This window comes from Stomoxys calcitrans, chromosome 4, assembly GCF_963082655.1.
Source record: "Stomoxys calcitrans chromosome 4, idStoCalc2.1, whole genome shotgun sequence".
Classification (NCBI taxonomy): Eukaryota; Metazoa; Arthropoda; class Insecta; order Diptera; family Muscidae; genus Stomoxys; species Stomoxys calcitrans.
The window spans coordinates 141,221,156-141,239,630 of NC_081555.1; the positions used below are offsets into that span (position 1 = coordinate 141,221,156).

An 18,475-nucleotide genomic window follows, 5' to 3' on the forward strand; every position below is an offset into this window, starting at 1 on the left:
CCAATAGCTAGCGGCGGCTACACACTCATATGTACGTATGTAGGTGACATATGTGTGTATGATCGCAAACCGCTAGCTACGGCGAATTGGAATTTTTGGACTTTTGTTTTGCTATACAGTGAGTGTCAATGAGTTTAGCCCTTGGCTAAACATTCTGGCCCGCCCGTGACAAGTGTTACATCTTTTTTTTTTTTTTTTTTATAAGTTCTAGATTAGTGTCTATGCATATTTCTAATAGGGCCCACGAAGACATAGCCGAGTGTTGTCTGGAAGGCGTTGACATCTCCGATTCCGGCAAAAACATGACCATCTCTCTGAAGTCTCGGGTAAACGTCAGCGCCCAACTCTAAATCTATCGAAGTATTGGCTCTAGGGTCTGTATCTGCAAGGGTGTCCGGTGCTAGATCACGGGTCGGGTCCTCCAATAGAGGTTCTGAGTAGGGTCGAAATGGTAACGCATCTGTGATAAGGGCATTCACCTTAAGTGCCCAGTTGCTATTTGGTCTGCGGTGCATTAACCGGAAGGTTGTGATGTCGTACCTCACAGCGACGGCAGCCTGCTGCAGACTGGCAATCGGGAGCGAGATGACTACGAGCCAAGCAATTGCGGCAATACCCGCGACGCTCCACCGTCTCATACCGCTGGTATGGGGTCTGGTCCCGGAATCGGCGGCATGTACTTAACGCGTGATCGTCTTGGCAGAGACCGCAAGAGTACTGCCAGGTTGTGGGTCTTCCGCGCCGATCTACATGCTCGCGATCGTGATCACGATTCCGAGACTGATTTCGTTGGGGCCGGGGTTCCGCTCTTCGGTCATTTCGATCCCGTCCCTCTCTGCCTTGTTGGCGCTCGTCTTCGGGCCAGGGCAAATATGCTGCCATTCCTGAAAATAAAAGATTTGGAGGAGTACTTTGTTTTTGGTTAGAGGCGCAACAGCCTAGTCAGGCGGAAAAAAGTTTGACCAGTTTAGTTATGGGTCTACTCAATGTACCGTGAGGGGTTCTAATGTCGACGACACGTGTATTTTGGTCGGTTCCAGGATGAGTTTTTTCAACGCGCCCCATTACCCACTCAGTGGGAGGGAACCTGTCGTCCCTGATAACGACTAAGTCATTTTCTTTAAGATTGTCTTGTTGGTACTTCCATTTTGTTCTACGGTGAAGTTCTTTGAGATACTCGGACTTCCAGCGCATACAAAAATATTGAGAAACGATCTTGAGTCGTTTCCATCTATTTACAAGGGTCAAATCTTGGTCAGAGACATTGGGTTCAGCCAGCGCAAGAATAGGTGTGCCGATAAGAAAATGACCAGGAGTAAGTGGAGACAAGTCGTTTGGGTCGTCACTCGCTACGCTCAAGGGTCTTGAATTCAAACAAGATTCTATGCGCGCTAATATTGTACAAAGTTCCTCAAATGTGAAGTTCATCTTTGGGATGAATTTACGAAGATGGGTCTTGAGAGACTTGACGCCCGCCTCCCACAGGCCGCCCATATGAGGGGCGCCCGGAGGTATGAATTTCCAGACAAAGTTTTGATAAGCATTTTGCTGTGAGACTTGATTCCGAAGACTCTTAAAAAGTTCGAGGCGATCCTTTCTCAGAATTTCTGAGGCCCCTACAAAATTCTTCCCGTTGTCAGAATATAGGCAAGCAGGACAACCTCTTCGACCGATGAATCGCGAAAAGGCAGCTAGAAAAGATTGTGAGGATAAATCTGTTGTTGCTTCTAAGTGAACGGCTTTTGTTGCGAAGCACACAAAAATGCAGATGTATCCCTTCGTAATGACACAAGCACGGCCGGAATAACTTTTAATGTTGAAGGGTCCGGCAAAGTCTACTCCAGTATTCGTAAAGGGTCTAGAAAGGAATGTGCGCTCAGGTGGCAAGGCTGCCATAATCTGAGATTGAGTGTGTTCCTTGTATAAGATGCAAGTTTTGCAATTATGGATAACCTTTTTCACCAACGGTTTTAGTCTGAATATCCAGAATTCAGATCGTAATACCCTGGTCATGAGTTGGTTACCACCGTGAATAGTTATCTTGTGAGCGAATTCTACTAGGAGCTGCGTAAGTCTTGCCTCGTATGGCAAAATAATCGGGTGTCTCTCGTCGTAAGTCAGCACAGGAGACTGAACTAAGCGGCCGTTGGCTCGCATGACTCCCTTGGAGTCTAAAAACGGATTCAATGTTAGCAAACTGCTACTGGGAGAAATTCTAACATTGTTCTGTAGATCACGGTATTCAGGGGCAAAGTAACTCCCTTGGGTCAGTATAATTAAGCGTCGTTTGACATCTTGAATCTCTTCTGCAGTAACTTCAATTGATGTAATCCTTAGATGAGAACGACCTGCACCAGTGTTACGCCAATAACGCAGAACATAGCTTATAACCCTATACGCCCTCGACAGGGATGAGAATCTCACCAAAGGATCCTCGAAAGTTGAGGTGGCAAAAACTTTCAATGCTTTTGCTTCAAGATTTGTGTCTGAAGGGTCTTGGAAAGTCGGCCATCTATCTTTGGGAAATTTTAACCATTGTGGACCATGCCACCATAAACAGTGTTCCTTTAAATCTGAAGGTGTGCATCCTCTACTAGCAATGTCCGCAGGGTTGCTCTCCGAGTCTACGTGGCGCCAGTTTTCATTGCCCACGTTCTCTAAAATTTCTGACACTCGGTTTCCAACGAAGGTACTCCATGCACAGGCCGGTTTTTTTAGCCATGATAAAACAATTGTGGAATCCGTCCAAAACTGGGTCTTAAAATTCGAAATCTGAAGATTGGTTGTGGTTGCTGAAGCTAATTTTGATAGAAGCACTGCTCCACAGAGTTCGAGTCTCGGCAAGGAAATCTTTTTTATCGGGGCAACACGGGTCTTGGCCGCTAATAGGAAAGTATCGGTTTGGTGGTTGTCATGTTCCACCCTAATATACAATGCTGCACCATATGCACTTTCGGAGGCATCACAGAAACCGTGTACTTCAACTTGCGAGCCAGGCGTGAAATGTATCCACCGTGGAACTTTAACCGATTCTATAGCCTTTGTGTGTTTTACAAAGTTTTGCCAGTTTATCAAGGTTATTGGCTTAAGCGCGTCATCCCAGTCGATTTTATCCAGCCATACTTGCTGCATGACTAGCTTTGCCACGACAACTATTGGGGCCAACCACCCGCAAGGGTCAAACAATTTCGCTATGGCCGATAAAACTTCTCTTTTCGTGTATGACTGTCTGATTTCGAGTAACGGTTGGGTGAAAGTGAAAAAATCCCCCGAAATATTCCACCGGATGCCAAGAGTCTTGGTCGAGGAGTCTTCAGAAAGCTCTAGCCAATTTACTGGAAGAAGTTGTTCTGCCGGTAAATCTTGAATAATTTTGTGATCATTTGATGTCCATTTCATAAGTTGAAATCCAGCAGAGTCCAAGGCCGAAATTAACTCTTTTCGGGATTTGATGGCTTCTTCAACTGTATGAGCTCCGGCAAGAACATCATCAACATATAGATTCTCTCGAATGATCTTTGACGCAAGGGGGTATGTGTCCGTCACGTCTTCCGCAAGTTGAAGAAGTGTCCGGATTGCAAGGAAAGGCGCGCAATTCACTCCAAATGTGACGGTCAAGAGTTCGAAATCCTCGACTGGGTCTTTTGAAGATTTTCTAAAGAGAATTCGTTGGAACTGAGTCTGGCTAGGGTCAAGAAGAATCTGCCTGTACATTTTTGTCACGTCCGCATTAAATACGTATTTAAAGAAACGCCACTTCAAAATTTGTAATACGAGATCCTGTTGAAGAATGGGTCCCGAAAACAAGCTATCATTGAGGCTCTTCTTGTTTGACGACGGACTTGAAGCGATGAAGACTACCCTAAGCTTGGTAGTGAGCCGGTCTGGCTTAATGACGGCGTGATGCGGCAAATAGTAATTAGGAGCTTTTGTTATCTCCTGTGCCGAAATTTTCCTCATATGTCCCAATTTCAGATATTCGAGAATGGCATTATCGTACTGCTCCTTGATTTCCGGGGTTTTTTGAAGCTTTCTTTCCATTCTGTAGAATTGTGCCATTGCGATATTCCTCGAGTTTCCCAACTCTTCACAATTTTTAAAAGGGAGGGTCACAATATATCTTCCCTTAGAGTTACGCCTTACAGTGTCTTTAAAGCTTTGTTCGCAAAACATGTCTTCTTCAGACCTCAAAATCTTTTTGGGGGTCTCCTCCACCTCCCAAAATCGCGTAAGGACTTTCTCTATTGATACTGTACTATGTAAAGAAATTCGGCTGTTGTCCGTTGCTTCATGTGCGATGGGTCCTCCCACTATCCATCCAAAAACAGTGTTTTGAGCCAAGAGTGAGCTGATTGTCCTCATAGGGGATCCAATTTCAAAGATAAGGGGTCCTATGTCCATTCCAATCAATAGGTCCACTGGCTGGCTAATGTAGAACTTCGGGTCTGCCAATTCAAGGTTGGCAACATCACGAAGTTGTGCTAGGTCTAAGTTGTGCGGTGGTAAGTTAGAAGGTAGGGTCTTTAAAACGGGTGCCCAAACCTCTAATTCAAATCTAGGGTCTAAACGAGTACGCAAGGTGAAAAGACAAGCCTTATTTGAAGTCTCAGCTACAATTTGGCTAAGTCCCGTAACGTGTACTAAGTTCCGTTTAGTTGGAAGACTCAACTTGTTCTTGAGTTTTTCCGTAATGAAAGTGGACTGCGATCCAGAGTCAATAATCGCCCTGGCATCGAATAGCTGTCCTCTAGATTCTATTTGCACTATAGCAGTGAAAAGTAAGGTTCCCCCCGGATGATGCTCCCAAATTCGATTATCCTGAAGGGTCAAAGTTGTAATGTTATTCTGTTGTGTGTCTGGTGTGGACTGTATACGAGTTGTAAGAGCTGCAGCACTAGAACTAGGTTGTACTGCATCTCTAGCTGAGTCTTGATTACGAGGTTGGGTCTCTTGTCCCTTATGTAGCATTGTATGATGTCGCAAGTTGCATTCGCGGCATGTAAACTTGCTTTTGCATTCCTTAACCCCATGGTTCGATGAAAGACAATTGTAACACAAATGCGAAATCTTCACAATGTGAATTCTATCATTAATGTTCTTTTTGATAAACTTTGGGCAATCTCGAATAAAATGTGTCGCCTTACAAATTTGGCAACTTTGACCATTTTGGTTTCGAGTCATTGAGGATTGACTCTGGTTATAATTATTCTTTACCCCAGATGATTTGATATTTTGTAAAGTGTTGGTGTGAAAACTATTTACGTATTTATCCTTTCTGAAATTTTCTTGCCTATTACTGTGCTTGCTATACGTTGATTTAATGTTGCTCACAGATTCGAGTGTCTTAAACTTATGGGACAGGAATTTGTTAAATTCCTCCCATTTTGGGAGAATCTTACAATCCTCCAGAGAATTTTCAAATTCCCCCAAAAAGGGTCTTGGCAATTTTGCAGAGCATAAGTAAATTAACATTGGGTCCCACTGTTCAACTTCTACTCCCAGTGTTTCCAGGGTCTGTATGCAACTATTCACTGTCCGTTGCAGTTTTTGAACTGAATAAGAACAATCTACCGTGACGTCCGGCAAATTAAACAATACTTTCAATTGTTCATTGACTTGCATCCTTTTGTTTTCATATCGGTTAGTTAAACTTGACCAAGCTAGTTTAAAGCCATCGTTCGTCAGAGGCACGTTGCTTATGATCTCTCTCGCTTCCCCTGTAGTCTTTTGGGTAAGATGAAAAAGTTTTTCGACATTGCTTAATTTGGAATTTTTTATATAAATGGCGGTGAAGAGGTCCCTAAAAGTTGGCCAAGCTGTGTATCCTCCCTTAAATGTGTCTGTATCACACGGTGGGAGTCTTGAAACTGGCGCAAAATCTACATCTTCGGGTCTGGCTTGTTGCATCGATTCTCCTTCTATTTTCTCCTGGGTCGCTTGATCCTTCAATGCGTTAATATCCGAATTCAACGAACCTACAACACGCATGTAGCTTAGTCGAGCATCTTTGTAATGAGATCGAAGCTTGTTCTTATCTATGGCGGTCTCTTCCGCCGCGGTGATATGATCGCGACAGTCTAAGTACGATTTCTTGACGTTGTCCCACAATGAATCTAACTCCACCCTTAGAGCCTCAAGACTATGTATATTATCATCAGACTTTGCAGCTGCAAATGTGTTGTCGAAATCTACCAAATCGTTGACGCTATTCGCAAACCTGTCACTCTTAAACTTTGCCTTCTCCATTTTGTTTAAAATCTCTTCCTTCAAACTTTATTTTTATCCAAACCAAAGAATGAGAAGACAAAACAAAATGTTAATCACAGTCGGTGTATGACCACTATTCAGAAATTTACTTTTTGAAGGGTCAGATCCCGATTTCTAGGCGCAAAAATTGGAAAAATTTATTCAATTTTCGTCTTGGTGGGTTAGAAGTAGGCTTTGGAAAACGTATCAGGTATTCTACTTCACAATGTACAAAAACAGAAGATGTAAAACCAGAGTGTCAGCAATCACATCAAACAATCAGAAGAATGATTTCGGTAGAAAGGGTCACATAAACACCTATTCCAAAAATTCCGCACAGGAAACGAAAAAGGTTCCTCAGATTTGCAATTCGCAACAAAACCACAACAAAAACCGACGCCTTTGTGCTTTGGTACTTGGTACCCTGTGGGGACGTGATACAATAAAAATGTTTAACTTGGGTCACTTTGGAGAATAACAGACGTAGCAAATAATCGTAGGGTATCAAGGAAGGATCAGTTTGCAGTGTATGTTCGGTAGCAAATTTCCTAAAAAATTTTTTCCAAAATCCGCCAAATCCAAAACGGTTTATTAAGCTTTCCGACAAAACGTTGTGTGATCTTTCAAAAAAAAAAATTTTTGTAAAACAAAATTCAATCGTGTAACGTTTGTCCACGATAAAAACAAATGTTCTCTTTCTTTTTTTTTTTTGACTAAAACCGCTTAATGCCGCACTCGCAACAGTCTAATAAAATGATCAAAGGATCCAACTAAAGGGTTCGCAATGGACTTAGTTTCATTTGCTTCTTTATACACTGATTTACTTAAATGTTGACTTGAGTCATTTTGTCATATATCACAAGGCAAGTGCATACGTGGGGTCGTTATAGAGTTCGTTCACGAAGGTTTGTTATAAAATTTCCAAAAAATGATCTTTATCTTTTGTTAAAATATTTCTTTAATCTCGGCGAAATGTCCTCTTTAACAAACGACAACGATGGGAAGTCCGTCCCAAAAAAAGTTCACGAAAAACAATTGATTTAAGGTAAATTCTTTTTGTTCATATGAAAACACGCAAGAGTCAAAAACAAGGGTCAAGGATGTTTACCGCAAAAAATTTTGTAAACGGGTCAAACAAATTTCCAATTTCATAAGATTGCACGGGTCAAAACATACAAAATATATAGGGTCAAGCAAAAAGCACGAACAATTCCATCCTTACAGCAGCAGGTGGAGATTCTTCTAGCAGCACCCAGTATATTTCGTTGGCTTGTCGCGCCAAAAAACGAAAAAACAAGCTTGTACTCACTTTGGTATATAGAGATTTGGGTGTTTGTGTGTATGTGTGTCCGTCTGCTTTTCCCTTTGGATGCGTGGCTGAATTAGCAGACCGTTGTAACGGTATAACCCCAGATTTTTCGAGAACCTTCCTAGTTCACGAAATTGAAGAAAATGTTGTTGTTTTTAGTCTGTGTGTGTGTTTTTGTCACGAACGCGCGCAGCACCGTTTAAAAATTTTGTTTCCAAAGTTTTAGTTTTATTAAAAAATTTCACACCAAAAAAATCAATTGATCTTGGCAAACCTCACAATGTTCTTGGTTAAAAAAAATTCTTTGTCTTTCTTTTTTTTTTGTAAGTACACCAACTCTCACAAACCACTTTTGCATTTATAACTTTTCTTTTTTTCCTCAGATTTTCTTTGCTTTATTCTCACAGGTTTTTGGTAGGTACAAAGCACATTTTTTTTTTTTTTATTAACAAAATTTTGTTTTTTCAATTTTCTATCACGGTATTTTATTTCACAAAACACAATTCGGTTCGAATGGACCAAAATGTTATCGGTCAAACCTTTTATTTTGCCTTTTCAAAGTATGTCCAATTGCCACTTTTAGATTTCAGTTCACAGATTTATTGATGAGTAAGTATAACCAATGGGTACGTGCAATAGAGTATAAAAGATGCTTTATTAATTAGATTTAATCACTGGACAATAGTAGCTTTAAGAATTATTTAAGAATTATGAACATTTGGGTAAGCATATTATTCCACAGCGTAAATAGCTTCTTGCTTTTTGTTATTTATTTTTGGGTTACAAGGTAAGTATGTAGGTAGGTATATTTATATGTAGGTAAGTATATAGGTAGGTAAATAACACATGGGGTAAGTGCAATTCTAGATTAGTTTTTTCTTTTCCAGGTATTTATGTATAAATTCATTTAGTTAAGAGGTAAGTATTTTGTGTTCTTTTCTTTATTCACATGTATTTGTCTTTAACTTTTGTTTCAGGTTTTTATGTACTCTTTTTTTTGACACCACTGTATGTTTAGATTGTTTTTTGTATACACATTTGACTTGATTTCTCTACTTTTTATAAAATGTACAAAATTTCTTTTTTCTTCACTTGTCACGGTGTGGTCGAGTTAAAGGGCGCAAACATAATAAAAAATAATGACGTAGCCGTCGTCACTGCAGCCTATTCAACAGGCATATTGGCTGCATTCAGCAAAAAAACAATAACAAACTCTTGTATGCAAAAACCAATAGCTAGCGGCGGCTACACACTCATATGTACGTATGTAGGTGACATATGTGTGTATGATCGCAAACCGCTAGCTACGGCGAATTGGAATTTTTGGACTTTTGTTTTGCTATACAGTGAGTGTCAATGAGTTTAGCCCTTGGCTAAACAACATTCGTTTACAACTGACAAGGAATTTTCTGCGTTTTCAAGGCCTTCATTATATGATTCGGCGAAAATGTTTGGAATATATCCATACTCAAAGAATCTTTTCCAATGACATGATTTTCATGATGCTACAAAACAAGCGACGAACTTCTCTAAATCCGATTACTCATTGCACGACATTCGTATTCGTATCCTTCCTGGCCGTTGACAATGCCTAACCAACAAAAGACATATACAACGACAAGATTATCTTTTCAATATCACATGCTGGGAAGTACACTTGTCTCCCCTGGTTACCCGTTCTAAAAGATTTTGCAAGAATATTTAAAGAAATAAATAAAAGTTTCTTGCGAAAAATTCAAAAATTGTAAATCCCCAAAACAAGCCGAACATAAATCTATGGTCAGCCAACAAATACAATAAACTTGTGTCTGCAATTTTTTTTCTTGCTGTCTGCCTCTGAAGGGTATTTTTGTTGTTTGTTGAAAACCTTCTGTTGAATGTTATTCGTTGTGCATTTGAGTTTAAATGTGTGAGAAAGTCTGTAACGGAAACGGAAATTGCCGTCTTTCTTCTTCTTATTTGTGACTTGTACTTGTAGGTAGCTCTATGGTTGAATCTATCGATGCTTAAACATGTGTTTTTTGTTTTGTATGTGTAGTGGTGTATTTACATACAAAGTTGTTCGCAGATTGAGCAAGATATTAGAGAGTTAAAGAAGGCGCAGCGGAGCGGGCCCGGATGGGCTAGTTTACTATAAATAGCTAATTTTTTTTCAAAATTTGCTAAACATAACAAATTTTCGCAAATGATACTGTTAATAGAAAAATTTTGCAAAATTTACTGTAACAAACATTTTTTTAACAATGACAAATGTTCCTGTTTTTGTTTGTTTCTCTTTTGAGACGAGTTCAATGATCGGAGATCATTACGTACGTTTTCCCAATGCATGTATTTTTGTATAATGACAGACCTTTTTTCTGCGACAATTACACTGCTTCCATGGTACACATGATTCTGTGCATCTGTTGGAAGTTGTATTGATGGCTCCGAAATTAGACAATGACAACGGCTCTCGCTGTTGCTCCGTGTGCCCAGGCAAATTATTGATACACGCAACATTTGATATTTTCTATACAATTACCACATTATTCACGCTCGACAACACTGTCTATTAGCTGTACGTTTTCCCAATGCAAGTATTTTTGTATAATGACAGACTTTTTTTCTGCGACAATTACACTACTTCCATGGTACACATGATTCTGTGCATCTGTTGGAAGTTGTATTGAAGGTTTCCAACGCCATACAACGGCAACGGTTCTCGCTGTTGCTCCGTGTGCCCAGGTTCGAAACCAGGCCGGGCTCTGCCGAATTTTTTAAATTTTCAAGTTTTTTGCCTGTTAGGGTGTAGATAATTAAATTTCACAATTTTTGTTTATTTCTCTTTCGATACGAACTCAATGAATGTAGATTTTCTTTGAAAATGAAAAAGGAAAGCCAGAGATAGCAACGCACACCAACCACTATGGGATGCGTATCGTCTTTGGTTGGTGTGCGTTGCTATCTCTGGATTTTCCTTTTTACAAAATTTTTGGAAATTTTTCTGTAAATAGCTAATTTTCGAAATATTTACTAAAAAAAATATTTTATAGAGAAAAAAAGACATGATTTTAAAATAAATCTCCAACATATGCTTGTAAATGTTTGGTTTCCTTAATTTTAAATTCTTGTGTAGCAGCTTTTTTCCCCTTATACGAAAATTGTTTCAAATCTTTTGAACTTCCCATTACATGTTTGCTTTACTTTCATAAATAACATACTTTTACAGCTGACAAAGAATTTTCTGCGTTTTCAAGGCCTTAATTATATGATTCGGCGAAAAAGTTTTGGAACATATCCATGCCCAAAGAATCTTTTCCAATGACATGATTTTCATGATGCTACAAAACAAGCGACGTACTTCTCTAAATCCGATTACTCATTGCACGACATTCGTATTCGTATCCTTCCTGGCCGTTGACAATGCCTAACCAACAAAAGACAGATACATCGACAAGATTATCTTTTCAATATCACATGCTGGGAAGTACACGTGTCTCCCCTGGTTACCCATTCTAAAAGATTTTGCAAGAATATTTAAAGAAATAAATAAAAGTTTCTTGCGAAAAAATTCAAAAATTGCAATTCCCCAAACAAGCCCAACATAAATCTTTGTTCAGCCAACAAATACAATAAACTTGTGTCTGCAATTTTTTTCTCTCTGTCTGCCTCTGAAGGGTATTTTTGTTGTTTGTTGAAAACCTTCTGTTGAATGTTATTCGTTGTGCATTTGAGTTTAAATGTGTAAGAAAGTCTGTAACGGAAACGGAAATTGCCGTCTTTCTTCTTATTTGTGACTTGAACTTGTAGCTAGCTCTATGGTTGAATCTATCGATGCTTAAACATGTGTTTTTTGTTTTGTATGTGTAGTGGTGTATTTACATACAAAGTTGTTCGCAGATTGAGCAATGATTTGTCATAGTCATTGCCAGCCAGGCGAGAACTTGTTTTCAAAGTAAAGCAGCCTTGACGCATTATGAGGGATGTTGGATAAATGTGGTATTTTAGGTTTTTTATTGCCAGATGTTGCTGTAGGTCAAAATTCGATACTATCGGCAGAAAACACATAATCTATGAACTTCTTATATATAAAAATCAGTTTGTGTTTGTTTGTTTGTTTGTGTGTTCCTTATAGACTCAGAAACGGCTGAACCGATTTTCTTCAAATTTTCACTGATGGTATATAATGATCCCGTGGTGAAAATATTTTTTATATCTGAAGGGGGTGCGGACCCTCCCCCTTACCCTAATTTTCAGAAAGCTAAATCTCGGAGATAGGTGGTGCGATTTAAGCGAAATTGTGTGTGCTCTCTTATAATAACCTAGAAAAAAAAAGGTATCCCAATTTTGGATGGGGTACCTAGTGGGGTACCTAGCTGTGATGCACAAACAAGCCATCCTTTGGTTTCCGTTAAGTATTGAGCAGTAGGTGGACTTTTGAAGCGCCGTCCACCAGACCACAACATCATATAGCATTATAGGTCTGACAACTGCAGTATATACCCAATGTATGACACGCGGTTTAAATCCCCAACTTTTGCCAATGGCTCTCTAGCAGGTGTATAGGGCAAGATTAGCCTTTCTTGCCCTCTTCTTGTCCTTCATAATGCTGGCAACATTTGTGAGTAAAAACTTCTCTCCAAAGAGGTGTCGCACTGCGGCACGCCTTTCGGACTCGCCTATAAAAAGGAGGCCCCTTAACATTGAGCTTAAACCTTGAATCGGGCTGCACTCATTGACATGAGTGAAGTTTGCTTCTGTCCCTTAGAGGACTGTTCATGGGCAAATTTACAATTTTTGTAAGAAGATTGCATTCGATGCAGCTACCTTCTAAAATTGCCATGACCGGAATCTGCAGTCGATCAATTCGAGAGGTAGAAGAATATTAAAGTTGGCAGTATTGTTTGCAGCCAATAGCCAAAGCCTTTCTACATTCAGACGTCTCGGTTGTGAAGTCATCATAAGCCGCAAAATGCTTGCAGATGGAATCAAAGTTTGGAGGGTATTGGATACATACGGTGGAAGTGATCACCAGTTCTCAGTTCTCTGGAATTCTCTTTCATCTCTGATCTTAACGCAGAACACACTCAGTAAGGAGGTCCGCATATGAAAAGTCCATACGTTGCAAAAGTAGATCATAAAGACATTGAGTGTTCTACGCACTCGAGGAACTTAAACTTGATGCATAAAGCCTTCTTACCCAAAATTTACCCGGCCTCAAGGGAATATTCCCAGATATATGGAAAAAGTTACAATTAGTCTCATCCTACAAGGGTAAGGCGAATTCAGAATCGCTATCGTCATACAGGCCACAGTGTATGTTAAATACAGTGGGCGAGCTGCTAGAACGTCGAATGAATCTTCGATTCACCATGGCCGCTGGAGGAGGACTATTAAAGGGCAACATGGCTTCTTTGAGTGATTGATTGACTGACTGATCAATGCCCAGGCCAAACGGCTAAAGCTATAACCATGAAATTTTGGTACGATTGTTGGTGCTGGGTCATAGGTTAGAGCTGGCAAACTATCGATATTCGCAACATTCGATATTTTCGATATTTATAATAAAAAATATCGCTGGTATCGGTACTGTCGTTAATTTCCCATCACCTCTATTTCAAACGAAAATGAGAAGTAAAAATAAAGAGATCGATTTATATAGAAGCTATTCCAATGCACAGACCATATTTAATAAAGTCAGTTGGAAGTCATGAGAGAAATCATTTTACAAAATTTAAGCCCATCGGATGAAAATAGCGCCCTCTATAGGCGCAATCCGACTCTGTGTCGGATCGCTTATTTTTGTAAAATTTAACAAAAAAATTTAACTTCGTCGATAGTATCGATAGACAAAATATCAATCGATGTTCAGACCAAAAATTATATATCGATAGTGTCATCGATATTTGGCCAGCACTATCATAGGCACGGGATAAGACGGGATTTGGTGATATTCGTACATTTAGGTACTAAAAAGTTCCAATAAATACGAAACGTTGCATGTTTGCCAAGCGCGAACATGAAGGGAAGGAAAAATTAAGTTTGGTTAAACAAATTTTGCGAAATCGTATCAAAAGTCGGAGAAATTGTACGTTTTGTACCGTAATTGGTACTTTTTTGTTTGCAAATTGAGCTAGAGTTTCGAATTTTGGTACTTAGGTACATTATGGCAACCCAAATTGGGAGGGTAAATGAGTTTTTGGACTTTTAAACATTAAGGTACTAAAAAGTACCAAAAAGGTACGAAATATCTCAGCAAAAAACTTGCTGAATTTTCAGCAGCTTTGTGGATGAAGGAAGCTTAGCTGAAAGCTACCGGCCGTGTCCACAGGTTGCGGATGGTGGAAAGCTCCGTTTTTATGCGGAGTAGCTGCAAATGCGGCCGTGGCCAGTCAGCTCTTTTCGAGAGGAGAGTCTCTGTGAGGAGTCTGGTGGCACTGGCTTTTAATTAAATACTGAGTGCCAATATGATAGTCGAGATGACAAGGCGAGTTATTGGCGCCATTAAATAATCAATGGTCAACATCAGCGTCTGTTCCCTGGTTAGGGGCAACTGGAGGCGAGCGCCGGATCTTGGAGCAAGCGGCTGGCCACAGCGAGGGATACATGTGCAATTCCATAAAATCCATGCGCTTGGCCAGTAACCCGCCTCCTTAAAACTATGGGAACCACAAAGGAAACAAAGAAATACTAAATCAAAATGGACCCCCTCCAACGTTGACGACCCACGCAACTAAGAAAGGACCATGATTTACGGATCTGCACCTGTAATGTTCGCACTCTCTATAGATAAGCTGCAATATACGCGATGGCGTGTATATTAGTACAAGGCAGATATCAATGCCTTACAGGGAGTGCGATGGACTGTGAATGGCGTCACTACAACACCAAAACGGTGACGAACTATTCTATAGCTGTCATAATGCGAGGCATGAATTTGGCTGTGGATTTGTGGTTAGTCGGAAACTGAAACATCTTATCTCCAGCTTTACTCTGGTGGATGAAAGGCTAGCCACAATCCGCATAAAAGCCAAATTCTTCAACAGCAGCCTTTTTTTGTGTCCATGCCCCGACGGAAGACAAAGACGAGCAGATCAAGGATATTTTCTACGAGCTCCTAGAGAGAGAATATGACCGCTGCCCCGCCCATGATATCAAAATCGATCTGGGAATTTTAATGCCAAGATAGGGAAGGAAAACATATTTGGTCCAATAGTGGGAAAGTTTAGTCTCCACAAGATAACGTCCGATAATGGGTTGAGGCTAATAGATTTCGTCGCGGCAAAAAACATGGTGATTGGTAGCACCAGCTTTCACCATAAAAATATTCACAAAGCCACATGGCTTACACCCGATTAAAACACGAGGAACTAAATCGACCAGGTTGTGATAGATGGAAGGCATTTATCCAGCGTGTTATATGTATCATCGATCCGTGGAGCGAATATAGAATCGTATCATTACCTTATTGCAGCAAAGCTTAGCACCCTTTTGAACATGGCGAGGAAAGTACGATCTGACACTGCACGGAAGCTGGACATTGAAAAGCTCCAAACACAACAGATGTTAACGGAACACTCCACTCGATTGACTTAACTGGTTGACAAAGGAAAAGGCCGCGAAATCCCTACTTGGGTACCGGAAGCCTCCTCCAAGAAACCCATTGTACGACCAAGAGTGTTGAGATGGAACTGAAGCCAAGAATGCGGCATACAGAGCAACTCAGCAATCAGTAGCAATGCGCCAGATGAAGGGGAGGTATCGGGAGAAAAGGAGAGAGGAGTAACGTCTATTCCGCAGAAAGAAAAAGGAAATGGAAAGACGTGAGTGTGAACTAATTGAGATGTACAGGAGTCAGAATGAAGTCCGGAAATTCTACCAAAAAAACTAAACATCAAACTGATAGCTTTGGTGCAGGCACATGCTCCTGCAGAGACAAAAAAGGAAATCTGGTAACTGACACAGATAGCATGCTGAGGATATGGAAAGAACATTTTAGCCAACTGCTAGTGTCCGACGTTGGCGGTGAAGAGAACACTGCAGAACCAATCAATGAATGTTTATCTCCTAGTCAGAATGAGGTCCAAGTGGCAGTGACCCGACTGAAGAACAACAAGGCAGCAAGAGCCGACGGGTTATCCGCTGAACTATTTAAGATCGCAGGCGACACGCTGATAAGGCCTATGCATCAGCTTATCTGCGCAGTCGGGCTAAACGAACGCATACCCGATGATTGGAATCTCAACATACTATGTCCCGTACACAAGAAAGGAGATAAAACGGAAAGTGTCAACTACAGAGGAATAAGTCTCCTCCCCATCGAATACAAGATACTCTCGAGCGTACTGTGTGAAAGATTAAAACCTAAAGTCAATGAGAGTCTAGACCAGATATTCACGTTCTTTAGGTATTTCAAGCCATGTCTGAGTATGGTATCCTTGCAAAATTAATAAGACACGCTTCATAATACAACGGCTGCGTTGGCTGGGTCATGTTGTCAGAATGGATGAAGAGGCTCCAGCAAAGAAGTCTTTTGAAGGCAAACACGGTGGTGCGCGCAAACCGGGACGACCAAAAGTCCGATGGAAAGATCAAGTGATGGGAGACACCTCGAAACTTGATGTCAGAGATTTTACAATAATCGCAGAAGATCGAGGTGAAACCTTGTAAAGCACTTGACAAACGCTATCCTCGTCTATGGAATTTATGATTCTGCCTCTCCAAACTTAGCACTTTTTTACTAAACTTCCTTAAAATTTCCTTCCTTCTCTATGTTTGCTCTTTAATACTATCCTTTAATTCAAGGCATTGTATTGTTGTATGTTAGCTCGATATGCTGCCAGTATCATTGTCATTGTGTTCAAGTACATTAGCAATGATGTTGCTACCATTATTTGGTTGTTGTTGTTCGCCGCCCTCCTTCATTTGCTAGAACTGATTATGCTTCCTGATTATTCCCAAAACTGTTTAGCTTGTATCCTTTTGTTATTGTCCTTCGAATTTCCTTTTTCGCATGGATACAATTTTACACAGAAGAGGATATTACATCAAAGACAGCATAGCACCATACTCTAGCAATGAATCCTTTACGCCCATACCAAAACTGAAGAGCAAAAGCCATGGTGGGACAACATACAGCATGCTATAGCTCCAAAGATCCAAGCAAAAGTTACGCAAATTATGCGTTACATGCATGATGGTGTCCCCATCATTATGGGATGCGAACCATAATGCCTGAATGGCTGGCTGGTTGGCTGGCTGGCTGACTGGCTGTGTGTGGGTTACTGCTTCATGGGTTGGCATGGGTGTTTGTGATTATGGCAGTGTCCAATTGGAGTTATCATCTTCTTAAAGTTATGCGATTGTGTGCATGTGTGTGTGTGTTGGTGAGTGTTGAAATGTTTATTGTGCTGTTTGGTTGCTGGTGCGAAGGGAGCTTTGAGTTGTCTTACTTCTAAACTGAACTCGTTAAGATTGGCTGTTATTAATGGACTTTTGGAATTGTGTCCCTATGAGGGGGAAAATGCAGAAATGGTATTGAAAGGGAGGAGTGTTGCCAACCAATATTGGAATAATAAATTTTTTTATTTTTTGTATTAGAAAAAAATTATAAAAAAAATGTTTTCTTTACAAAAAAGATACCATCCAAATTTCAATTTGAGGAAAAGTATGAGTATACAAAAATTTATCAGAATGGGGATTTTGAAAGAATTATCGACATATGGGAAAAGCGAAAATTGCCTTGTAAATTGATTCTTTTTTAATTGCCCGAATACTTGTCTTGGGGATGTTGGAACCAAGCAACGGTTCTGATTGGTTTTGACTTGGCAAAATCCAGGCTTATCTTGGTCTTCCTTCATCTCTTCATCTCCAGTGGACAAAAACCTCCCCGCGATGTTACCTTTAACAGCCGTTGAAGGTAGTTAGCTAAAAAGTGTCACGAGTTTATCTATAGAACGGCAAAAAGATAGATTGGGGCGTCGGGTTAGTGACCCATCACCAGGGTAACTAAAAGAACCGACCCCCTCCAATTCCTTAAGGACCATGATTTGCTTATCTGGACCGGGAATGCCCGTAATCTTTATAGAGAGTGTGCAGTGTACTCACTGAATGATATATTGGAGAAGTACAGGGCAGACATTACTGCCTTACAGGAAGTGCGATGGCTCGGGAAGTGCCCCACAACAACACCGAGACATCGACAGCTGCTGCCGTGAACCAATGCCTGAATGTGGCTGTGAACTTGTGGTTAGTCGGACACTGAAACACCTTGTCGCAAGCTTTACTCCGGTGGATGACAGACAAGCCACAATCCGCATAAAAGCCAAATTCTTCATCTGCTTTATTCGCCCTCATGACCCGACGGAATATAAGGACGAGCGCCTTGGGAGATAATATGACCATTGTCCCGTCCATGATATTAAAATAGTTCTGGGAGTTTTTTATGCGAATATAGGGAAGGAAAATATCTGTGGCCCAACAGTCTGAAAATTTTGCCTATACGAAGAAACTTCCGGTAATGGGTTGAGGCTAATAGATTTCGCCGCTGCAAAGTACATTGTATTTAGCAGCATCAGATTCCAACATCGATACACATGGCCACATGGCTGTCTCTCGATTAAAACACGAAAAACCAAACAGATCATGTTGTGATAGATGGAAGGCATTCGAACAGCGATTGATCCGAAGGGCAAACTGAACGTCGGAAAGCTGCAAATACAACAGATGGCAACGGTATACTTCACTCGACTGACCCAAGTATTTGAAGAAAGCACTCCCTGTCCGGTTAGTATAGCAACCATTGACCACTTCATGGAAAGATCCGATACTTTCGTATTTGGGTACCATAAACCTCACCCAAGGAATTCATGGCACGACCAGGAGTGCCAAAAAGTTACTGAAGCCAGGGCAACATTACATACAGCATACAGGGTAACATTA

The 18,475-nt window shown here is 40.6% G+C and overlaps 2 protein-coding genes across 2 annotated transcripts in view; one reads left to right on the forward strand and one right to left on the reverse strand.

Annotated features, from left to right (window-relative positions):
- LOC106095648 (uncharacterized) overlaps positions 1–18,475 on the forward strand; it is a 504,791-nt gene that overhangs the window by 117,687 nt on the left and 368,629 nt on the right. The gene's annotated exons all lie outside the window — the stretch shown is intronic.
- Positions 496–6,246, reverse strand: LOC131997035 (uncharacterized). Its single transcript, XM_059367291.1, has 2 exons — positions 993–6,246; positions 496–884 (listed from the first exon to the last, which is right to left on the reverse strand). The coding sequence occupies exons 1-2, from the start codon at positions 6,244–6,246 to the stop codon at positions 496–498; spliced, it is 5,643 nt and encodes a 1,880-aa protein (XP_059223274.1).

What these genes read in the sequence shown, in the direction of transcription:
- LOC131997035 (XM_059367291.1), bottom strand. Translation starts at nt 6,246, where the DNA reads ATGGAGAAGGCAAAGTTTAAGAGTGACAGGTTTGCGAATAGCGTCAAC. An exon ending in CGACATTAGAACCCCTCACG is followed by an intron (nt 885 to 992) that starts GTACATTGAGTA and finishes TTTTATTTTCAG; the next exon opens with GAATGGCAGCATATTTGCCC.